This window comes from Echiichthys vipera, assembly GCF_963691815.1.
Source record: "Echiichthys vipera genome assembly, chromosome: 15".
NCBI lineage: Eukaryota > Metazoa > Chordata > Actinopteri > Perciformes > Trachinidae > Echiichthys > Echiichthys vipera.
In genome coordinates, this window is record NC_139840.1 from 10725046 (window position 1) to 10750739 (window position 25694).

At 40.0% G+C, this 25694-nt stretch overlaps 1 protein-coding gene across 1 annotated transcript; it reads right to left on the bottom strand.

Annotated features, from left to right (window-relative positions):
* Positions 1-1080: 1080 nt before the first annotated feature.
* Positions 1081-25234, bottom strand: myom1a (myomesin 1a (skelemin)). Its single transcript, XM_083928227.1, has 37 exons — positions 25088-25234; positions 23867-24080; positions 20074-20214; positions 19743-19929; positions 19476-19633; positions 19177-19269; positions 18989-19077; positions 18642-18686; positions 17102-17263; positions 16815-16976; positions 15308-15449; positions 14664-14863; positions 14511-14567; positions 13945-14069; positions 13512-13695; positions 13115-13289; positions 12291-12412; positions 11156-11352; positions 10805-10931; positions 9989-10173; positions 9126-9240; positions 8718-8874; positions 8482-8588; positions 8091-8135; positions 7143-7279; positions 6895-7039; positions 6584-6643; positions 6429-6496; positions 6177-6302; positions 5070-5157; positions 4931-4969; positions 4588-4693; positions 3304-3467; positions 3149-3185; positions 2868-2890; positions 2493-2548; positions 1081-2326 (listed from the first exon to the last, which is right to left on the bottom strand). Exons 2-37 carry the CDS (start codon positions 24025-24027, stop codon positions 2057-2059), a joined length of 4455 nt encoding a protein of 1484 aa, XP_083784353.1. The 5' UTR covers positions 24028-24080; positions 25088-25234; the 3' UTR covers positions 1081-2056.
* Positions 25235-25694: the final 460 nt, after the last annotated feature.

A 25694-nucleotide genomic window follows, 5' to 3' on the forward strand; every position in this document is an offset into this window, starting at 1 on the left:
AACCAGGGAGCCGGAGTTACTGGGACAGGGAGCCGCACAGTGGCGGCGCTCTCACAGCTGCCGTGACTCTTGTAACCAGGGGTACATTATTGTAGCTGCCTACACAATATACTGGAACTCTGTGGAAGAACATTTCCGCCAGTGTGATGGGAAATAAAGCATCCTGTAAGTCATTATAATGAGTTACGGTATCAAAATAACGAGAGAGGTTTTCAAAGCAGCCTAATTAAGCTATCTTATTATTTTTTGAGATATTAAAATTCATTATTTTGAGATACTAAGTCATTATCTTGAGATATTAAGTAATTCTTCTGATATATTAAGTTATTATTTTGAGATACAAAGTCGTTATTTTGAGATATTAAGTCATTGTTTTGAGATATCTCATTTTTTAGATACAAAGTTATTATTTTGAGATGTTAAGTCATTATTTTGAGATACTTTCATTATTTTGAGATATTAAGTCATTTTAAGATATAAATTCATTATTTTGATATATAAAGTCATTATTTTGAGATATTAAGTCATTATTTTGAGATATCAAGTAATTATTTTGAGATATCAAGTCATTATTTTGATATATAGTCATTATTTTGCTATATAAAGTCATTATTTTGAGATATCAAGTCATTATTTTGAGATATCAAGTCATTATTTTGAGATATCAAGTCATTATTTTGAGACACTATTTCATTCTTTTCAGATATTTTCATTATTTTGAGATAATAAGTCAATTTTTTCAGATACTTTCATTGTTTTGAGATATTAAGTCATAATTTTTGAGATACTTTCTCATTTTTTTTAAAGATAATTACTCATACTTTTTTTCATCACACTGGCGGAAATAGGCTTCTGTAGAACTCAGAACTCCCTTGTTTTATTTAGTAATAAAGTTTAGAGGACATCAATTGACAGATACTACAGGCAGGATTAAATATGTGGGTGAGAGGGACTCTTGGCTCCCCATTGTTGGCCCAGCACCTCACTTTGCAAATTGAATTATTTAACTCTAATGAAGGATTTTTTCTTAATGAATGAACTGTTTGTGGGAGATTATGTAAAGACAAAGAGAAACCTCTCTAAAGCATTTGTACATTTATTACAAGGAGTGCCTGGAGACAAAACAGACTTGTGTTTAACCAGTTAGTTAGACACACAGACCAACACTAAATGCTGCAGGGCTGTTCATCCGTATGGTTTCCTCTTCGGTACTTGAAATACAACATTCTCCCCCACTTTTGAAAACGTTTCTATGAGCGTCTGACGCTCATACAACAAGTTCTGTTGTGGACCCCCAAAAGTATGCAAGTTATGCCTGTATGACTTTTTGTATAGCTTTGAAGTCTGTGAGACACTTTGAATGAAGCAGCCTCAGCTGTTGTGTGTGTTTTCACACTACTGTACGTGACAAGTCTTTCCTGCTCCACCTCTACTACAAACTGTTGAAATGACTGAAATTTGCAAACAGCACACAACCTACATGCACACAGTACAATTTAAACACAATAGCCGTTTGTAAATAGAGCTCTAAACAGTGTGTCATAACCACTGACACATTTCCACTGTCTCACAAGACAAAGAAAATAAATAGCTGGTAGGAAGTTTATTATTTTATAATTTCCCGCCTTTATTTTTTTAGTGCATAGGCCTATACCAGGCATGACTTTGTTTGAGACGTTTTTCCAAATACTGTGAGAGTTTAAGAAAACTGCGTCTAGCTCTTCTGGCCTTCATTGCTAAATCAAAGATTAACGACAGGTCAACCACCTCCCATGATTAAACATTAGATTTAATGCATAGTGGTCAGAACTGACAGAAGACATGCAAGCAACTACAAGCACACAATTATCCTCTCTGTAGCACATTTATTGTTCACTTCCTCAAGAAGCAATGCCCAAAGCTCTTTAGCCCAGCACATGAAAGAAGCGGGAGGAAGCAGCTGTATTCATCATTTATTTAAACTGCTCAGTGCACCGGCATGTGCCAGGGTAAAATGCTTTGGAGATAGCCCAGTCGTTCATCTTTTCTGCCATATTTCATTACACTGCATCATCCTTTAGCCTTTCTTCCCCTCCTTGTTCTCCTCTTCCTCTGGGTTGTATACGCTGACGGTGAACTCGCCAGCCTCTGTGCCGTACTTGTTCTTGACATGGAGTGCGTATTTGCCAGAGTCAGTCGTGGTGACAGCGGCGATCGTGATGCTGGCAAACTTGCCATGCTCGAACTTGAGCTGATAGCGCTCGTCAGATACCAGCTCCTTGTCGTTCTTCGTCCAGCTTACCTCAGGGACGGGGTCGCCCCAGACATTGCCAGTCAGGTTCAGGGACTAAAGAGAAAAAGAGGATTGCAGGGGTTTGATCTGTGTCATACATAAGACAAAAGTTCAGAGGAAAGAGACGCTCCAAGGAATTGGATAATGGCAAAGAAAGACAGAGGGTGAGACAGAGAGTTTAAGGCAGTGTATTAACACGCTGAATATATAATTTATTTACCTTGCCCTCTTGGATCGCAACCACATCTGGCAAGCCTCCAATAACACGGGCACGATCTAAACAAGAAGTACCAGAGTGAGCCAAATGTCAACCATCAGTCAGCCAGTCAAACTGTGGAGCATTGGCCTGTTGACAACATAACTGACAATATTTTTAACTCTACTGTATGCATGAATGACATTTTGGCTGTAAGTTTCCTTTCTTTCAGACATACAAACATTTAATCTCCTGGAAAACCATTTTCAATTGACGAGATCTTGACAACACGCATTGTCTTAGTCATCAAGTTTAAAATTCTATTCAAACTGAAATAGCCTCTATGTCCAAAAAAATGTTGCATCCTGGGGGAAACCAAAGAATAAATAACCCACTTACTTCTCTCAGCGATTGCAGCTGCCCTGTGGAAGGAGGACAGGAGACAGACACGGTCAGGAGCATCTTAAAATGGTAACACAGGGCAGTAAGATTGCCAACATTTTTTCCTCTAAGCTATACAATTCCAGGAAATGTATTTTGAGTGCTTCGGAAAAAGGTTCACAAAGTACATAGAGTCTATTTTAAGTTTGTGGTGTCTGCTAGTATTTATTTGCGTAAACATCCTCTTTAAACAGAACTACACAACAGACGGATCCAGTCAGAAGACTTTGTTTACTTACTTGAGCCTCTGGAATTCTTCAAATGCCTCTTCCCATGCTGCACCATAAAAAACAAGAACTTATTATTATTAATAGTTACATTTAAAAAAAGCAAAAGTTAATGGGACCCTTTTTGCAAATCTGAATCCTGGGTTGACTTTAAACGCATCACTTACCCTTGCCAGCCAGGTCAAAGACTCTCTTTACACCATCCTTGCCATCAAATATGTCCATGGTGTATTTGCCCTTGTCCTTCTCAGTGGGCTCGTTGATCTTAAGCCAAAGCTGCTCTCCTGTGACTCCAGACTTAACTCTCTCTGAAGCGGCAATCTTACCATCTCTAATGGAGAAATGGGTAACAGAGATCAATTAAGGACGGACACGCAAAAGTTCAAGCACGCTGAAAAGTACAGCAGTAATTGACGCTTAAAATTAGAATCCGCTCCATGTATTATTTACCAATTCGCCGGTTACCAAGACGGCGGCCGATGTGAGTTTTTGAGCTGGAATAAAAATAGATCTTCTCTATGTGGATTTTTATACTGATATGACTATGCAAAGATAGTCAGGAGGCTGCCTTCTTAAACAAATAACTTAAAGAATATTTAACATACTTACAATGTATTACATGATCAACCAATTCTAGAAACAGAATAAAATAACAAAAAAATAAATATGTAGCTAAATAAACATCAGAACTGTATGATCAGTATCAGTAAACTGCATTGCCCCAAACATTGTTTTCTGCCTTTTATGTTTTTTCCATATTGGCATATATGATTTCCCATATGAAATTGATTTTTAGGATCAAAATCAATCTACTTCAATCAGCACAATCATTCTTGCATTATACCAAAATGAGAGATCTGACATATGTGACCTGTATCACTACCACTTGGTGAGATTTCGTCCCCATCTATGGATTGTTTTTCTATAATTCATCTGAAGATTATGCAGGAGACCTGACAGTGACAATTTTAGTCACAAAAGTCCAATTTAAACAACTTCTTCCTGTGCAATATTAGTCATTAGTTATTGTAGACAGAATAGAGCCATGCAGCCGATATACTATTCAGGATTTGGAGCTGTGCATGCTAGTTTCCAATATTTTAAAGTATAACATCAACATACCCAGGGACTGCAGGTGAAAATAAGCCTTCTGGCTAAATCTGACACACTAATAAATAAATTAACAAAGTCAAGGAAAGCAAATATTTTATAAAACCAGTGAAAATGATTTCTCATTGTGTACTACATATTTCATTTTCCATCACATGGACATTGCACACAAATTCAGGATCCAATTTTGGTAACATTTGCGTTAAGCTACACAGTTTAAAATAGTTGTGTTCAAATTGGTTTGAGTCAGAATATCTAATGACAAGTGCACATGTGTCCGCCAGGGAGAGATTAAAAAATGGATGTTGAATATGTAAGTGAATAAGGTTGATTTTACATACTTGTGGAGCCAACCAACACGCTGTTCCTCATTGTAATATGTGACCGTGGAGGTGAGGATGATGCCATGTTCAGTACTGGTGACTTTGATTTCAGAGGAGGAGTTGGCTGGAAGTAAAATAATAAAAGGCACGTGCTTATGTACAGTACATCCCATGGAAACAATACAGTACAGGAATGGTATATAGTACTGCTTACAATAGTTCAGTCTCTAGCTAAAAATAGTTGTATAAATGTAAATGCATTCTGCTTGTCACTGTGGTCTTCTCCAGTGTGGTGCTTCATTTACTTACCAAACTGTAAAGAATCATTACAGCTTAGTAAGTGTGACGTTTAATGACTCACCAATAACCCTGAACAGCTCATTCATTACAGCCTGGTAGCCTGGGGAAAAAAAGGATGCGATTATTATACTCTTTTTTTGCAAGACTAGCAGCACCGTATTCCACTTTTTCATTCACAAAATTCGTGAAAGAGATTTTACCTGCATCTGTCAGATCGAAGGTGCTCCTATCTTTGCCTCTGTCGTCCCTCAGGAAGACCCCATAAATACCTGCATCCGTCTTAGAGATCTACAATTTTGAAGTAAAAGCAACTTTAGTATCCTTGAGGCAGTAATAAATCCCCTTCTAAATCAAACAGAGGGGGATACAGTGTAATTCTTGGCACAGATAAAAGATACTAGAACAGCCAGACAGAGACCAACTAAACGGAAAAGGCAAGCTTTTCTCCTGCCCAGGATGCTGCAGGCGTTAAAACGAAAACATGAAAAAAGGAGAGACGAGGATGACACATGGAGAAGTTATAGGTGTGAACTTATGGCAGCAAAGATTATGTCCAGACTTTGGGTCTTGGCGGTGGGGGAACATCCTCTGCAGATGGCCTTTTCCTTTCTTTTTCTTTCGGCTCCTCCTGCTTAATAACCCACTGCGAATTAGACAGATAAGCCAGTTAATGCAAATGCGATGGATATGAGTGGCGATGGAGAGACCGCCTCTCCTGAGCTCATGCAATGACACCAAACCTCTCTTTGTGAGTAATGATGATACAGTTTCAACATACAGGTACCTTGAAACATCAATTTAACTTCATTGGTACGAACACTGGCTGACAGACCAAATGGATATCCTCAAAAAAGGACAGTTTTAATGTGTTTAAATAAATTGGCCAGATGAGTTAAATTGAATATAGTGTTAGAAATGAAGTGTATGAATTCATCACACAGATACACCATATAGTGAATTTACAATATATGGGCATAAATGTTGAAAATCATGACCTATAAATCTATACAATCAAAATATACAATATCAGACTAAGAATTAAAAGTAAAAGCTCCAAAATAGAGACTCAGTTGTCGTATATTCTGATTCCCCACTACGACATGCTGAAGTGCTGACCCCAGCAGCACTCCAGCATGGATTCGGGAATGTGAACTTTTTTTAAGCGTTTCATCATTTATGATTCTGTGTGTCAGAGAGGCATGGTTGGCAATGGCAGTATGTGATGGGAGCATAGCCGCACGCTTTAAGCTCTTAACTCCTAAGCTCACGACTCTTCACAATGCGCTGCCTTTTTCTAATGGGCTGACCTTTCCGATATTAAAGGTCAGATCGCCGTCCTGTCTCTCAATTTTCTTAACATCCTCATCATCATCTGCGATCTCAATGTTGTCCTTGGACCAGATGATCTCAGTCTCTGGTCTGACATTTCCTATCTGTGGAGAGAAAGAATAGAGATGGGAGGAGCATGTGCCACCTAAATTCGCAAACCGTTTTATGACGCCCTTTCTTTTTTAAAAGAAATCCTAAGCAGAGGAGATATGAAGAGTTACTTTTCTTACCTTGCATTTCAACAGCACATCACATGCTGGAGTAACAGTGAAGCCAAGGTACTCCACAAAGTGAGGACCTGTGGATAATCGGTGAAAAATAATTAAGGAAACATATTTGTGTAATTAGTGTTAAACTTATGAAATGGAAAAGTACGATCCATTACCTTGTTTCCTGACCCATTCTGCCCTCTCAAATTCGGATTTCTTCTGAAGCTCCCTGAACTCTGGGTAGGAGAAAGTGTATCAGAAATTCAGCTGACAGACATGACAGTAAGGAAAGGTTGTCCTCTGCTGCCCCTCAATGGACGCACACTTTAACTGCACCAAATGCAATTCACCCAGCAGAGAAAGGTTATTAGTCTGTAGCCGTCAGAAGTAATCTGTTGGTTGGTTTGTCTTTTCTATACCCACATTTAAAATGAATATAATGACAAATCCTTATGCACAACATTCACATGGAAGAAAAGAAACTCACCATCTCCAATGAGCACCAGACTGGTTGTACCCTTAGCCTTGCCATCCACCAGGTTAAAGGTGAACGTTCCCTCATCTGTGACCTCCAGAGAGTCCATGAACATTTCAATGATGCCGGTGGATTGGTCGAAGTTCATTGTGTATTTCTGGAAGCAGAAAGATATAGAGAAACGCTGACGAGATCAGTTTGCAGTCCAAAATAGAAATGGACTCACAGGATGGCATCACAAAAAGTCACGATTAACCTACCTTTCCCTGAGTAACGATGACATCGTTAAAGACATACTCCACTTGGCAGGCCGAAGTGCATTTCTCCACCTGAGTCCAGAATCGCACACGACCTTTCTCAAGCAACTCCATGGCCATTTCATTCTTAAAGGGAATAACTGGAGAAAGACACATTTTTGAAAGCTATTGTAGAAGCTATGAAAGTAAACGGCTTTGTAACTATTTCCAAGACAAACATGTGTTTCTAGAGATTATTTGTTGAGTAAAGTGAGTGTCATGGATACAGAGTTGGGGTGAAAAGAAACTACATATAATTAAACCAGAAATGTAACTTTTGTAGTAGCTTGCTGCTCGTTTAGCTATATTCATATTTGCATGGTGATTCAAGAAGTAAAATTTTTTTTGGCTAATTTTGTTTAGTATAAACATCATCAATATTGGGCCATAAAAGGAAAGGCCAGGATTTAAATTTTTTATCTTACGATTGCCCCTCTACTGTAACTGAAATCCCTTTGAACATCCCCCACACTCTTTCTTTCGTCCTGACCGTTGTGAAGGCATGAATAGTGGCGTATTACATTTTTTGGTTTGGTATGAGCTGTGAACAGAATCTTGAATCTTGAACAAGTGGGCACTTTTTGCACTAAACCCAATCAGGTGCCATTTATTATGACTTTTTATCCATATTTTGTTATAATTTCTGGCCACAAGTTGATTGTCAATTTAATATTATTTACAAATTATATATTTTTTTACTTTTTCTACGTACTTTAGCTAACCAAACTAAATTTCTCCCTGGAGTAGCTTTGCTGTAGTTAAGCTACTCTTTCAAAGTAGATTGGAAAGATATTATAATTCCTAAACTACATCTAAATGTGTATCTGCACTTGATAAATTAAATCTCAAGCCTTGATAAGTGAAAAAGTAAATGTGGTATTAGCACTATACGTGACATGGTGGAATATTCACCAGGGAACTTGTGGTCGTGGCTGATGTCCAGGAGACGCATGAGACCTGTCAAGTAACAACAAAGGAACGGATGAATGTCAAAATCCTTACTGATCTTTTCTCTTTGACAGTATTTTAGAAAAACAAGCACAACTTTGGATGGTAAAACAACTTTGACAGACACACAGCACTGAATAATATCAGGCAACCATCCGGACAAGCACGCATATGCGCCAGTGTCGCAGAGGTCAATTTGATGCAGCTGTTGAAACAGAATAACAGAGACAGGAGTATACACAGTCCTTCAAGCCCTCCTCACACCTTTTAGCACTGACGTCGCCCAAACAAATAACAAGTGAATCAAGTTTCAGGCGCGCAGGAGCAGAGATGCCAAGACTGTGGGCTGACTCACCCTCCTCAGTGAGCGTGTAGCTGGAGGACATGCCGTCAGTGTTGGTGACCACACAGGAGAAGGTGCCCAGATCCTCCAGGGAGGGACTGTTGAAGATAGCTCTGGACCTAGAGATGAGGACAAGTGGGAACAGCACGGTATGAGGAAAGAGGAAGAACTTTGCATTTTGCACACAAGCTAGAAACAAGAACAAAAGGTCAATGCAAGAGAAATGGGGCACATAAAAAGATACTTACTTGCCCCCTTCGGTGACAATAGTCAGGCGAGAGGAGTCTGTTATAGTCTGGTAATTCTTGGACCAAACAAACTCAGAGCCTTCCTTCATCTCAGAGCACTCAAAGATCATAGAGATCACACCATCATCATCAACATCCACATAAATCTCTTTGGTGCCTGAGAAAAAAGAGAGTAAATATTTACAGCATGTGTGCATCACTGGCATTACAAATTTTAGCTCTTGGAGTCACGATTACAGTCATTATAGTTGCAAATAATATTAGATAAAACATGACAGTCCGTTTAGAGCTATATAGAAAGTTAGTGTACCTATTAGTATTGAGAATAGGCCATTATCCCTACTTTTCCAGACCTGCGTAGGAGCACTATGTGACTGAATGTGTGAGTTACATAACAATCACACTCACCAGGGTGAGTCTGGGACAGGATTGGACCTAAGACTGCTGAGGGCTTTCCAACTCCAGCAAGATTTTGAGCACGCACACGGAAGACGTAGGATGTACCAGCCTTCAACCCTGTCACCTGAACCAGCACACAAGGAGTTGAAGAGAGAGAAAGTTAAAAGAACACTGACGTCATTATTTCACAAATCCAAGGGCCGTCGCCAGAGCAGGAGGGAGGGAGGGAGGTTAGAATATAGATCAGCGGGTGAGGTGATGGATCTCTGGGAACCCTTCATAAATGAGCAGAATCTTAAGTTATAACCCTGATGTGTGGTAAAGGTCTGTAGGTTATACTGTAGCAGCCTGCTGTCGTTTTTCATGACTGAAGAAGTTTCAGGAGACCTTGATGACTTCTGCGGACACATTTATTGAAGCTCAGTCGAGGAGAGAGATATGCAGTACAAGTGAATCACTGTCCAAATATCTAAAATCTACTATCCAAATATGGTTATTCTTCACAGAGATATGTGAAGATTCTATTGGCTATTAAACTCTAATCAAGAAAATAGGCTGCTTACCTAGGGCCAACATAAGTTACGTTGTGTGTCACCATGGTCACATTTTTAAGGGAACACAATGTATCCTCGATGGAGCCATCCCTCCTTATCAGCTGCACCCACTAGTCATTCCCAGCTGATGGAGGGTTGAAATATTGCTCAAAGAGACTACGGCTTGTTGCTTTTGGGTTTTTAAAGACCTGAATGTGACCTTTACCCTAAAGGAGGAAAATTCCTTGACAAGACGATTTCATGAATGTAAACACAAAAACCGGTTGTGCGTAACAGCCCATGTATCGTTTCTGCACAAAACAATCTAATCTTCCTCACCTTTATGTATTTGGTCTTGTTGACCTTCTCATGAACAGCCTTCCAGCCTTTCTCTCCAACAGAGGCCTCCTTAACATCCAAATAGTAGCCATTAACAGGAGTACGGCCATTAAATGCAGGTGGCTCCCACAGGACCACAGCGGAGGTGTCACGGACCTCAAGCACATGAAGACCGACAGGAGCACCTTGGAGCATAAATAGAGATTATTTTAGATTCTCAAACAAAATGTAACTGGTACAACTAAAAGAAAATATACTTCACAAAGATTTAACAGACAGTGAGCGTTTTTTAAAAAGTAATACAAATTCCTAATTGATAATTTGATTTATTTTAAGACATTTAAATGTATGAGTATGTGTAATGCACTGTATTTTGCACTCAGCTTAGATAGCACAAAAACATTTTCAAATGTATTGCTTCGATCCCATGACCTGCCTATCTGTAATACATTGTGGCCAAAATAAAGTGAGGTTAATGAATATTTTTTGGCTTGTCTGGTGTACAAAATATCAGTAAAAGTTCAAATTGCCAATCAAAAGCCGAAGGTGATGTCCTCAAATTGCTTGTTTTTCCAACAGACAGTCCTAAACTGAAAGACATTCAGTTTACTATCACATAAGGGCAAGAATCCCATTCTAACAACTAAAAGCTAGAAACAGTAAACATTTGTCCTTTTTGCTTAAAATAAAACAAGCGTAAATAATTAATTGATCACAAACAGTTGCCAATTCTTTTTTTGTTTCCTTTTATATATATGTACCAGCCCGATTTTGTGTGCATTTATTCTGTCTTGGTGAGCATAATGTCTCTCATACCTGGAACAGTAATGGTCCACTCCTTGCACTCCAGATCTGCACTGGGCCGAGAGGCTTTACTCACACCTGCCATGTTCATAGCACGCACCTGGAACTGGTAGGAGACGTTCTCCTTCAGGTTTTCTGCCTAAAAAGACAGATGAAAAAGAAAAGATTAAAACACTGATTTTGGGCTGTGCAAATATGAATTAATTACCAAGTAGCTTCATGAAATAACGGTCCAAACTGCCCGCAAGCTTGATCAAAGGCAGGAAATTAAGAAACTGGATATTGTGAATCCTTCATTCATAGAAAAACCAAAACAATTTAATTGGAAATGTGGTCAATGGTGCTTGAAATAAACACACTTACTTTATAGGAAGTAGTAGTCAATGCCTTGTGGTTCATTTCATGCCATTTTCCAACAATGTCTCCCTTCACGGTCCTGTAATCCACAAAGTATCCCCTGATATCAGCTCCTCCATTGTTAGCAGGCTCGGTCCAGGCCAGCACCATGTAGTCCTTTACAGCCTCCAGCAGTGTCACACCAGTGGGATTTCCAGGGACGGCTGCAAGGAAAACAAATGAGCAGGTCAACAGATAAACATTGAAGAAGTGTGTTAAAGAAGATCATTTTCAGATACTCAGATGAAATTTGTTTGTTTTCCATTTAATTATAAAATTCAGTTCCTAATCTCATAGAGATGGGACGGCATTAACCAAATATTGCATAGATCTTAGTTGTCATTAGTGTAAAGTTGAACATGCTTCATGCTTTGGACACATATGCGACATATGTTTTTAGGGTCATTGTAAAGGATAAAGTACTTACACTCAAGGCCAGAAGCAGCTACGAAAATCTCCGAAAGCCAGATGAGACTCGTTAGGGTTCATGCTCTTTAAGAACACAATGTTTTAGCCTTCACCTTGGCAAACAGCAAAACAGAGCTCAAGCAAAATCACTTTTATAGAGAAATCGATTCCTGATTACATCAAAAAGCATTTTAACACATTATCTACTTTGTTATTTAACGTTTTCACTAATAAATGAGTGTTAGTGTTCAGTGTTAGTGATGAGTATGTCAGGTATGCACATGCAAATATATCAACCAGCAGTCGCATATAAACATGAGCCACTTGCATTCATAAAACTCGAGATATACAGGAAAAAGAAAAGATATTTAGGCAGCCAACTGTATCAGAACAAAATTGTATAGACTATGTATAGAGCAAATGAGAATAATGATGAATAACGTATTTTTGTTAGGAAAAGAAAAATGTGGTGAAAGTTGACATGGTTCTTGAACAAAAATGAGTTAAGAGGGTCTCAGCAGAGGGCTGCAGGTCCTGTGTGTGAAAGTGGTAAACTCTGGAAAAAACGAGAGTGTACATTCTCATTCTCAGCGATCACTCCCTGGATTAATAAATGTTTAAAGAATTGCTTGGAGGAAGGAGCAGAAGGAAACAGGCAAAGAGAATAATGGAGACGACTTGTGCAGACACTCACAGATTGCAGCCTTTACGACCACGGCATCAGAATCGGAGGAGCTGTGGCTGTAACCAGCAGCGTTGACTGCCTTTACCCTAAACACGCAGTTTGTCCCGGTAGTCAGTCCATGGCACACAAACCTGGAACAGTACAGACAAAAGTGTCTCAAGTGTCAAAAGAGTCTCATATTACTCTGATATTATAACAGTAAGAACTAGTAAATCATAAAATACAGTCGACTAAAACAATGGACCTATAGTATACAAAGACTTGCCGTTATACTAAACTACAGGGAAAACATGTATTTATTTTTTGAAGCATTAGCACCCTGGCTGTTTCTTCTGAAAATTGATAGCCAAAATAGCTAAGCTAACCAAACTTGACTTTCCAAGAGAGGTTTTAAATATATATAAATAACTTAGTCTTCCTCTTGTATGGTAAAAGGTGAATTTACAAACAATATAATACACTCAGGGGTTTAGTTATTAGCTACAGAACTTCTTTGGTATGGTATGACCAGTCTTATGGTAGCTAACGATTGCTAATTTAGACTTCACAGTCTTGTACAGTAGGTAAGCTAACGTTAATAAAAAAAAATTAAAAAGCTAAAGTTAGTTGGCCCCCTAAACATTTGGGTAATGGCCAATAAATAAAATAAAAAAATAAGTCATTAACGTTTATTTCTTAATCAGTATTTCATCTTTGCACTTTGAACACCAAATTTCACTGACAACTATAAGTAAATTGGAGGAGTGTGCCTTTGCAGTCACTTCATCTTTTTAAGTACTGAATGACTTGTGAATTTATGAACCCAGAATTATCTTTAACTGTAGGCTACCTACCTGGTCTGCTTGACAGGTTTGTTGTTGCAGGGCAACCACTCGTCGGTGCCCACCGCGCTATATTCAATATAGTAGCCGGCCAGGTGCTTGACATCCTTAGAGCCTGTCCAGGTGACCACCACTGAGGTGCTGGTGTTCCTGATGGCCACTGGATTGCCCGGAGCTGAGGGCAGGTCTGTTAAGAAAGAAGTTTGTAAGAAAATAAGGAACAAAGACCACATACAGTGAGCAAAGAGGGGATGTAATTGATTGGGATCCGAAAGGACATAATCTAGGAAGGACCAGCAGTCTCTAAACTGACTAATGAAGGTATATGGATATGCCCTAAGCTGGAACATCCTGATTAAATGTAACATCTATACTGTACATAATATAAATGCAGGTCTTGCCGGCTCACCCAGTTTATCTCCGACCGTGATCTCTGCTGTTGATACAGAAGCCTCGCCCACACCAGCGGAGTTGCAGCAGCGCACACGGAAGCTGTAGGATCTACCTTCTGCCAGGTCAAACAGGGCAAAGCGGGGAGACTTGACTGGCATACCAGTATTCACCCTCTGCCAGGTTTCTGTCCCTGAAATACACTGGTGTCGACAGAGAGCCAGTGACATGTCAGTGTACAGTAAATAAAGGAAAGGTAAGTTGATGCTCAATTGTCCATATGATAGTCATCACATGTCAATAGTAGTTTAATCAAGCAAAAACCTACAAGAGGTCAAAGGTACATTTTTAAGCTATTATAATTATTTAAGATATTATTATTTAGCTTGTGGCTTAAAATGAGGCAGAAGCAACTCCTCGTCACCGGTTGCATGTGTTCCATTTCTCCTTACCTTCTCAATGTAATACATGACTCCTTCGTGACCCCTCTGGACCGGAGGCTTCCAGGCGAGCACCACGTAGCTCTTGGTTGCCTCGGTAACCACAACATCAGAGGGTTCTCCGGGGATAACGCCCACTGAGGAGGCAAGAGGAAGTCACTTAAACCAGGTGACTTGTAAGTCCAATCAAGTCACACGGGCTGGTTATCATTTGAAATAATGGAATACTATTTCCAGTACCTTAGTGTGAGATGTATCATTTAAAAAAATATAGTTTAAAAATTAAACTAACGAAAATCATAAAACTCTTGTAGCATTTAATATCTTACATATTCAGTAAACTACAGTAGACTAAAAGATTTACATTTGATGCTAGCATTTTGACAGTTTTTACAGACACATTGCGGAGAGTATGGAGAAAGTATTGATATTTGATACCCAGCCCTAAAAGTCAGCATAAAATGCCATGTCAATTTTAACTGCTGACACATCTGGAAAACAAAATATCTAAAGTGATGACACCTGGATGTATTTCTTCCCTTCTATCATTAAAATAACAGAGTTTGAAGCTGTCGTACCAGTGGAATCCTCCTCTGTAAACTTGATCATGCCAGTATAAGGAGCTGAGGGACCAGCTGTTGGAAAAAAAACAGAATAAATACATAAAAAGAAAAGTGCAGGTGTTGGCTTTGTTACTGTGTGTCAGTAGGACTCTGGTGTGTCTCTCTCACCTCTGAGGCGTGCTCTGTCGGCGGGATCCATGGCAACCACGGTCTCTGAGACACGTGACGGATGGCTGACTCCTGCCTTGTTCAAGGCCCGCACCCTGAAGATGTAAGAACGCCCCTCCACTAGTCCTGTGACAGGGAAGCGTGCGTACTTCACCGGGGTGTCGTTACACTGAGCCCAGTGGTGAGTGCCCACCTCGCACCTGCATAGAAAACACACTTAAATTGGATTTGCGAACACCACGAGTAACATGTAATTCACAGTGAATGATTGACAGCTACAATATGTGGGTGTTTTAGTTATCTGAAGGGGGATTTATCTGTCAAAATGTCCCTTAGGTAAGTGCCATGTGCAAGCAGAATTACTTATTCTACACAGAACCAGCATAAATAACACCAGTTTTATTGTATATCCTGTATTCAGTTATATTAAATACAATACATCTTTATTGACCCAGAGAGCAATTCAGGTGCAGCATGAAAAAAAACCAACAGAAAACATGGGAGAAATGTGCACTATGAGAACAACCAGGACACTATAAATAAAGGTTATAACAAACATCCAGTGTTCAAAGTGAAATGAATAAAAACAGTATGTAAGCATGTAGGATTGAATCATGAGATGAAACTGAATAATACTGCCCAACCTGTCGATGTAGTATCCCAGGATGGAGCTGCTGCCCTCCACTGCTGGCTGCTTCCAGGTCACCACCACATAGTCCTTGTTGGCATCATGACAGCGCACATCCAGGGGGGCCACAGGAACCCCTTCAACCTCCACATCGGCATCTGGCATACATAGCGAGAGGCAAATATCCAAGAAGACACACACACACACACACACATACACACACACACTTGTGAGTAGTGCTGTTTCTAAATCAGGCTGATCTCCGTTACATATCAGTTTCCATTTTCTGACCTACTTACGCCTTTAAAGTACAGTGTGTTTGGCAGCACTGTAGCTATGATAGATTACTTTAAATCTTGGTCATTTTAAAGGGGATTCTGAAGACTCCCTTCTGCGTAAACCTGCTGATCTATATTTCAGATCACACTCCCTGTGACAACGTATCTGAAATGCAGACAGATATAGAAGCAGCATTCCTCCGAGGAAACCAAACACCTCAGAGAGAGCTTTGTGTAACTTAAAGACACAGCAGAATTGAACGGTGTGTGGTGAACTGTCATAAGTTGCTTTACTAAACCTTGTGTTGGGGGTTCTGGATGAAAATTGTTATTCTGTTGGGTGAACTATTTATATTTAAAGCTCAATCAAGAACTAATCTGAATCTAATTCTCCTAAAAGAATACATCGCAAAGCCCATTTCTTTCAACCATTACAAACATCATTCATTCATTCATTCATCTTCAACCGCTTGTCCCTGTCAGGGTCGCGGGGGGCTGGAGCCGATCCCAGCTGACATCGGGCGTGAGGCGGGGTTCACCCTGGACAGGACGTTAGTCTATCACATAGAGACAAACAAAGACAGACAACCATTCACACCTACGGGCAATTTTAGAGTCATCAATTAACCTAACACGTGCATGTCTTTGGACTGTGGGAGGAAACCGGAAAAACCCGGAGAAAACCCACGCAGACACGGGGAGAACATGCAAACACCGGACAGAAAGGCCCAGGCCGGGGCACGAACCAGAAGCCTTCTCGCTGTGAGGCGACAGTGCTGACCTCCACACCACCGTGTCGCCCCATCACAAACATAAAAGGGGGAAAAAATCTGTTCTAGTGAAGAGTGGGACTTTATAAAACTCCTAATACTCTTGACCAGCCATATTTATATTTAAGTTTCTACCGACACTGTCAAAATAATTATTTGAATTACTGAAGGGACCTATTCATTTTATTTTGTTCTCTTTGGCCAATTGTTTTTTTTTTTTTTCATTTTGTGAGGCTATTTTGCCATGTCATCATATTTGCATGTGTTTTATGCGCATCATTTGCCTGGATTAAATAAAAATAAAAGACAAAATTATACAGTGTATGTTGCTTTACCTTGCACATAACACTGTTGTTCTAAATTGTATAATTCAGCACGGCCTATAAGATAAAGTGGCTTCATAGATTGATACAAAACTAAAAAGCTAAAATTCAAGTAAAGGAGTTTCAGGTGCAATATCCATCAGGCGCCTTACCTCTGACGAACACATAAGCAGAGTAGTTGTCAAAGCCAGATTTGGTGTTGACGCGCAGGGTGTACATGCCCTCATCTTCCTTGTTGAGGTGGACAAGTGTGAGTGTGGCACGTTCCCCAGACCAGTGGGTGTGTACCCACTTAGAGGGCTTCAAGGGGACAGCTGATGGGAGAAGACAAACACAAAAGACGTGTGATTGGATAAATATATTAGATCAGTTAGAGAGGTAATATGCAGCGTTAATAGAGGAGGATGACACACTATTTCCATTATATTTGGGTCCTTACAGTCTCTGTACCACACAACTTCAGGCTGGTATTTTTTCACCGTGGGATAAACGATGACAGTACAGCCCAGACTCAATGTCTCGCCTTCAGTGCCAAAGGCCACTTGGAATTTGTCGATGATGGTTGTTTCAAAGGTGACACCGTGCTCAGCGCAGAAACCATCTGCAGAGGGTAAAATAAAGAAATTAAAAACACTACCAATTGAACCTGCATTAATTATTTGAAACACAACATAGACAATAACAGTTTTTTTTACACATCCAGCAGAGATAATCATTTATTCAAAGACGTGCTTTTGTCTACCTGATGAATGGGAGACCAGCATCTCCTATTAGCTCTGTTGTGTGTCTCCACCAGCTCTTGAGTAAAAAAAAAGATCTGACTCTTTAGTTGCTAAATGCTAAACTGTGTTCAGCTGCCGTCCGTTTGATGTCGATTTGAGCTTTTTTCGCTGACAGCTGCAGCTGGTGATGGTTGCGATGACAAAGTGAGCTGAAAGATGCTACAACAAACGTCTTCAAAGTGGGATCGATAAATGGAAGTGGAAAATGCTAAATTAATTATAGAAAGAGGATCCCGTTGAATACCCTAAATGTGTGTGATTTTGGTTAAAGGGACACTGCGTAGCAATTTAAGTCATTTATTACCTCAGATCATTCATTAATAAGTCCTCATTGGTGTACAATTACCTCCAAACAATCTGACTTGTCCTCCTGAATGAATCATTTCTAATCTGTATTGACATAGGAAGGGTAAGCTCTGTAGACCTTTTTAATGGAATTCCATTGCTAGGCAATACCTTGGTCCTTGTTAACTTCCTGTCAGTTGATGTCATTCACATTCACTGTGACAGGAAATAAATTTGGACACATTTAGAAAGTTCATGTTTACATCCATGTCCTTCCGGTCTATAAAAAACTATGAACGGCGTAGAGGGACATAAAGCACTACGTGGTACCAGTAAGGCTAAACGCAGTTTCGCTCAGAGCCAGCGTGACTGTGGAAGACTCGAGGAGTAAATACTAATACATGCTCACACTAATGATTCAGTGCATTTCAAAATTTTGTTTGAAACAACGCACCTCATCACCAGAAAGAAAACTGAAAGAGGTAGTATTGGATGACATGTTGTCATAGATTCTTGGCACACAGCGCCTACTGTAGTCAGAACCAGGTTGCAACGCACGTTTGAGAATGCAGGCGCTAAAGAGCACTATTCGTTTAAATGCAATATACAATTTTACCACATGATGGGAGAAAAACCTACACTGTGCTCTTTTAAAGAGATAGTTCAGAGATACAGTATTTTTGTGGAACTTTTTCCCCACCTTCCCAGAATCAGAAAGTAATAACTGCCTGAGGAAAGACCTTTTCTTTATGTATTTGGTTTAGGCTGAAGGTAGGTCAAACAACAATATTGGGCTTTCTTGGTTACATAGGTGTCTGTGGGATCATATGACATAATCATGATCCCGTAGGCATCTTGAGATTGAGCGAAACTAAAACACACAAATTAAACTAAATATTTAAAGTGACTTACGTGGTTTAGGATCAAGTGGGCCTGCTTCCTCGCCCTCCTGAAACCCTGCAGAGAAATATATATTGTTCAGTAACCTTGTTGTACCCGTGACAACAGAATTCAGTGATACACATACGACAATTGTAAAATATGAAAAACTGTGGGCACAAAATGTTAGGACTTTCCTGCAGTCAAACATGTTCTACTAAAACGAGATCCTGACGAGACACGACCGCAGGCAACTGCAGGGTCATGTTGTGTTTTCAGCACTGCTAATTTAAACCCCTACTTTAAACTTTGACCTCTTATAACCGGAGGAGACAGGAGCAGCTACACAGAGAAGACAGACGAGAGAAAACGTTACCTACTTTTGACAACAACAGTGGCCACAGAGGAAGCTTCCCCTTTCACGTTCAGGGCAGAGGCATGATACTGAGCAGTGTCGGAGAAACTGCAGCTAAAAATAAAAACGTGCAGACATCGGTGGGTTACCTGCCCGGCGTGTCATTTGCATTCATCACACTGCAGGATATTTTTCAACATAATGATTACCTACTTCTTGATCTCCAGGGAGTGCATGTTGTAATTGCTCTCCACTGTGTACTTCTCGGGTCGGGCCTTGGCATCAATGAGCACATTGTTTTTGTACCTTGAAGACAGCAGAAACACAGCTGGTTTATTTTCAGAGTGTGTAATTGCAGAGGAGTGTGTTTGTGTTCAGATTGTGACGGTGGAAAATAGATTTGGCTGATGACGAGAGCTTTGGATGGAAACTTCTCTGTGACACGCATGTGACTGATCGCCTCTCATCAGCCTCTTTCTCTTGGGACTCAGAGAAGGTCTGGAACATCTTACCAGGCAATCCTGGGTTTAGGCCACCCAGCCACTGTGAGGTGCAGCTTCACGGTCTTTCCCTCCCAGACAGTCTGTCCGCGGGGCTTCACGATAAACTCCGGAAGGTGAGTCAGGCTGTCCGGGTTCATTTTCTTACGGAACTCTGACCATTCCTCCATCTATAGCGAGAGCGTGATGGACAGATTGTCATATAATCAGCATTCGTAGGCTTCATGTGAGTGAATTGATTATTTGAAAATGGACACAAAAGGAATGAAAAGGATTTACCGTCTTGCTCACTTCCAGGCGTCTGGCGGATTCCCTGATGTGTGTTGTCCGAGTTTTCTTTTCCACTTTAACCTCCGAAGCCTCCCTGGCCTCCCTGACAAACAGGTTCCTCATGGCCACGTAGTTAATCCCCTCCTCGGTAACCTCCTCCTCTCGGGCCTCCATCAGACTGCGAACTTCATCGTGACTGGTGAAAAACAAACCACAGACAACATGTGAGAGCACAGTTTAGACTGACGGTGAAACAGGAAAATGTCTAATTTAGTGTCATTAACTGCAATAAAAATGCTCATCATCAATAGGTCAGTGTTTTTGCAGAGTCCTCACTCACTTGGCCCTAAATACGGGAATGACGTAGCCGATAACTTCCTTGTCCGTGTCCATCGCCAAGTAGGTGCGTTTGGCTCTCTTGGGTAGCGGGCTCAGTTTAACCACCTCCTGCCCCTTCTCTGTCTTCACACTGGTCTTCACGCTTAGAGGTGAGAGACAACAATCACAACACTTGCACTGCAAACACCATACATGCATCATAAGGTATCTCCAATTAGAGTCAATGGTTTACTCTTTTCAACATAAAAGGCCCTCAAAGGATAAGGATAATAATATTCTGTTTTTCTCATAATCAAAAAATCCTATGATAGCCATCAATGCATTCATCCTACTAGTAGTATTGTCTGTATGGTCAAAGTCTGATCCATATCCACATAGATAAACCATACTGTTGCTGTGGGTGACATGAACATGAGCATTGCACTGTAGTTTATTTTAGGTCAATCCCACATACACAGTCGCTGCTGCTATAAATACAAATGAATTAATCTGCTATTAAAAAAAAGTCCCAGACAAATACAACAGTTATTCCTGTTTAAGTAACATTTGATACAAACTACAGTGCCCTGCAATTCTTAATATTCAGTATGTTTGTGTCCTCTTTTTAAACCATTCAGTATTTGCTTGGGGCTGAGGGGCTATACACAGGGACTGTTATACTTAGAAGTTTTTATAATTTTATGTTTTTTGTTGACACTAAAAATATATTGATTTTTGCTAGTGTTATCCTTTGAATAAACATACCTTCCTGTAACTATGCAGTCTACGCAGACAAGTGCTACAAACACAATTTCAATACTTATTACCAACTATTTAGCTGATTTACTTCCAATGATGTAGTTCCATTACACACTTGCATATTAATTAAACTAGTGGCGGACAAAGTAGTTTCAATATAACCTCTACAGTATGAACCACATTTTTTTGAGACAAAAAACTTGATCAATGATACCTAAACAAAGCTGCAGTGGAATCAAAAATACTCAACATAAACCATATACCATACCATGAGGCAGATTGCTACTGCCTCTGACACGATACAATGCACCAATCCGATACATGTAAGTTATCCCCTACTTTAAAGTAGGTTATTTATTTAAATTTTCCTTTATGACTGTCAAAATTGATGATACAGTGGCATTCATTCATGTGTGACAAAGGGTTTCAACTGAGCCAGATAATACAGCAATGATGTAAATCACACCTCGTCCATACAGGGTTAGATACGCAAGTTTAAGTATCGGAATCGTTATCGCAAAGACAAAAAAGGTATCAGAACATCTCCACATACAGTATATGATAAACACTTTGGCTCCTTTACCTATCAGCATCCCGATTGTCAGCTAGATTTAAAAATGCAGAAATGGAGTCGCAACTGGTGGATATGCATAAGGCTGTAAAGGTTCTTTTGAAAGCTGTGCTTTCACTCATAATCTCTACCAATTCTGTCCTTGTCTATCCATTTGGCCGAGAGGTGCAGTGGCATAACATGGCATACTGACGAGGTGGGATCAAGTTGATGGAAGGGGGTTATTTGCGTGGCAGAGACAGACAGATGGAGATTCTCACAAAAGAGTTCTGCAGTGTCAAAAAGTCACATACACTGCTGACTCGCCAGGTGTGTTGTCAGGAAGTCTTTGATTCAGTGTAAGAAAGTCAAAGGTATAAAAAGTTTTACTGCTGATAAGCGCAGTCTGAGAAGCTTAAGTATGCGACAAACTTCAGATTTTAAGAGCACCAGTTGGAAAGTTTTATAAAAAAAGTGTAGGACAAGTTACAAACTATCTTTTAAGAACACCAGTCAACTTGACTATACATGGATACTGGTCCAAGAAGTATTAACTATTAAACGTCTGTGGAAGCCACAGTGCCACCGTTTACAATTTCATGACTTCCATACAGTGTCTTTACAGTTGGCCTAATGGTAACGTCTTATGTCCTACCCACAGAAATAGCTCGGCTGTTCATGAATATATCTGGCAGCTATTCACTACAGCTGAAATTCCTTCCCTGACCCCGTTTAGAAAGCTCTCATGGTTACAACATGCCAACTTAGCCCTGTAGCTTGAAGGACAAAGAAACTCTAACCATATTATACGCTGACAAGAATTAGTGACACCATGGAACGTATATACAAATCTAATGACGCATTTCCACTTCTTTGTATGGCACGACTCTACTCGACTCCCTTTTTTTTGGGGGGGGGGTTTCATTAGCAAAAGTTATGAATGGTACCTGGTACTTTATTTTGGTATCACCACGGTCAAGGTTCCAAACGAGCTGAGCCAATACTAAAACGTGCACTCAAAACAATACAGAGCACTGATTGGTCAAAGAGATTTGTTAATATAGTAACACGGGACATCCTGCCCCAGATTTTTTTCAAATGGCAGCCCACAAAAATACGCTTTACAATTGACAAAAGTGCAGACATCGTTGCCAATGAAAAGATTCAACCAGTTTTGTGCAGATGATGATGTTTTGTGCAATTTTATGCACCGTTGCTATGGCAATAAAATGAGAATCTCTTCTATACTGCAGTGGAAAACTAAATAGAGATAAGCACCTGGTAAAAGTGAGTTGAGTTGATATGAGCATAAGGTGCTGTGTTTGATAGACACTTACATTGGACTTTACTTTGATCAATCCTCACTTGATTCTAACACAGAATTTTATATAGAATTTGAATTAAATGAAACTCTTACCAACTGTTACCAGCGCACCCATGTAAAAACTCTAATATTTATAATGTAGTGACATGCATCTTGGTGTTGCACATTTATTCCTGCTGCAGGTGTGGTATAAAGTTAAGAGTAAAGGAAATCTATATCTCTTTATAACAATGATTTCTATTATTGATTAATCTGCTGGATATTTTCTCGATTAACCGACCAACTGTGTGATTTGCAGTTGACATCGTCAAATTGCTTATTTTGTCTAATCAGCAGTCCAAAATGGAAAACATTCAGAGATGCTACTCAGCTTCAGACTACTCTAAGATGGTGCAAAATAAGTAAAAAAGACAATGTGCTCTTTCAGGTAAAAACATGAGCACAGTACTATTATAACTACGAAGATCTAATAGTTACTAGCAGCCTGGCACCTTAGACTCAAGACTTGAACTAGGCTCAGACTTAAATAACAACGGTGAACACTTCAGCCTGACTTGAACTTGACCACTTAGAGATTTGGCTTTCTTAAAACTGGATTCTCTAAAAACATGAACTGACATTTGCTTTGAAAGCAGTCAGGTCACACGTTTTGAATCCTGGAACAATAATAATTTATGCTGTAATTGCATATTTGAATAATCGATTATCAGGCCTTATGAACGCTTTGAAAGATAAATATACTGGTATTGCTCAGCATTGAGAGACCTGAAAGACTTGCATCTGTTCTTGACTTGTAATTTGCATACGGGCTGTTCTGCACCAGCCTCATGGTGAACAACAACAATGTTCCTATAAAGACTCGAAATCCCTGACATCATCAAAAGACAATCATCGACTGTACGGACATAGAAGACCAGCGGAAAGACAGCGCCTGCTCTACATTAAAACACACTTTGAGATGCATGTTTTTTTTCTCTCCTGCTGCCGAACACACTTCACACTTCACACCACATAAGTACGGTGCTGAATATTTGAAAGAGGTCTGCTTGAATGCATTCACCACATCCGAGGTTATCGAAGTGGCAGGTTGCATTAAAAGAACTCCATTTCACAGTTTTCAAATGTCAAACCATCCCACAAGTATTTTGGACCTTTCGCCCTGCGTCACTCCCATCCTCTTACCGACGGCTGCTGGTCTTGAAGGTGGAGAACGACTTCTGGCTAAAGGACGACTTGGTGCTCAGGTGACAGCTGCTCTCATAGTGATGCTGCTGCTGCTGCTGCTGCTGCTGCTGCTGATGCTGATGCTGCAGCTTCTGCGTCACTTGTAATGATCCTGACATCCTGAGGGCCACTCCGCCAACTTATATGTTGACTGTTCTTTACTTAACCAGCTCTGTAAATCAATCCCATTGTTACCATTTAAGATTGATTTCTGAATTGGGATTAGTTTATGGCGGGAGATGGTAATGAGGTATTAGAGATGGTGAAGTAATGGTAAAGTTGTGGTTACGATGGTAAAGCGTTGGTTAAGATCTACTTCTACTGTGTTAAATGAAGATGCAGCAGCAGGTAATAAATAAATCAACTGTGAACAGATTTTCTTGACACTCCAGAGGTGGAAATATAAAAGTGATGAACTGGAAAACAAAGTGTGGTGTAATTAATAGTGTTTGGGAATATCATGATTCAAGGTTTTTATCAGTAGTAGCAGATATACTAACCTATAACAGTATATTATGACACAATATTACACTCTGAAGCTGCTCAAACATTCACAATTGAATTTCTGCTCTGCAGCATGAATTGACAGGATTTCTGAAGATACATTTTCTGTGGATTCACCAGTCAATAATTGAAAAAACATGAGTAGCTCCCACTGGGCAGAAGCACATAAACCATAGACTGTATAAAAAAATGTATACAGTCTATGGTAACAATTGATCAGTCAGGTAATATCTGTAGTTCATGACAATAGACAAGTGTACAAATGTCTGTTCTGCTGGTTATGTCCCTGAGCAAACCCTCCAACAGGCAGCCTGTACTGTGTGACTCTACTAGTAAAGAGGTACAACTGTAAGAAATGAGGGCACAGAGTGAAGAGTCCTAAAAACTCTGAGGCTTAAGCAAATGTTAATGGCATAGATTAGTCTACTTTTAGAATGAAATTTCACACATGCAGTATAGCCTACAAGAAGACAGTGGCTTAAAAAATACACAACCTTGTTAGTATAAGGGAGAATAAAAACATCTGGATTAAAGCACATTATTACACAAAAACAACAAGGATCAATAAAGTGGTTCAAAGAAGGCCTCAGGCCTCACTCACTCAAGATTTGAAAAGATGACCAAATCTAATTCCTTAGTATTAGCAACAGACTTAAATTAATATATATCACTCACCACAACTAAGATTTCCCCCAATCCACAACAGTTGAAAGTAAGGGAAAGATTTTGCTATTCCAAAAGTAAAGTAAAGCAAGTCCAGATCCGGGCAAAGCAGCAGGGTGAGGGGCAGTGGACAGGACGGCAGTCCACTGAACAAAAATAATGCTGCCACTCGGCAGAATGCACAAGACACCGTCAGGACCTTTTAAGGCTGGGGCAGCTTTAAATTTAGACCATGAGACCACGAGAAGGGCCAGGCTCTGGCCCTCCGCTGTCTGCAGCGGCCTACTTATACTTAAGGGGGATGTGGGGGTTTCTGTGGAAGCTGATAGCACTTCAGTAGCTGCTACCTGCTGAACGGGGTGACATGAACTGTTGCATACTGACTGTTCCCTTTCAGAAGCGCAAAAGCGTGAACCAAAACTCTACCAAACTACAGTATTCACCAGCCTAATGACAGGGCTGCACCTCGACACGCTTTAAATGTCTCCATCTCCCTAAACTAACAGTTATGTATCCCAACTTACTTGTTTGTGAGTTTGTGTGAAGTCCTTCTGTTGTGCACAATCACATGCTAGTTTATATTATTAAATAAATAGAGAAACGTTGGAGTTTGTTAGTA

Excerpts from the sequence above, each read along its gene's own strand:
- myom1a (XM_083928227.1), bottom strand. The coding sequence starts at position 24,027 with ATGTCAGGATCATTACAAGTGACGCAGAAGCTGCAGCATCAGCATCAG. Across the intron at positions 13,290-13,511 it reads CACGGTCGGAGATAAACTGG|ACCTGCCCTCAGCTCCGGGC; the intron begins GTGAGCCGGCAA and ends CTTTCTTAACAG. Across the intron at positions 7,280-8,090 it reads CCACGACCACAAGTTCCCTG|TTATTCCCTTTAAGAATGAA; the intron begins GTGAATATTCCA and ends GTCTTTCTCCAG.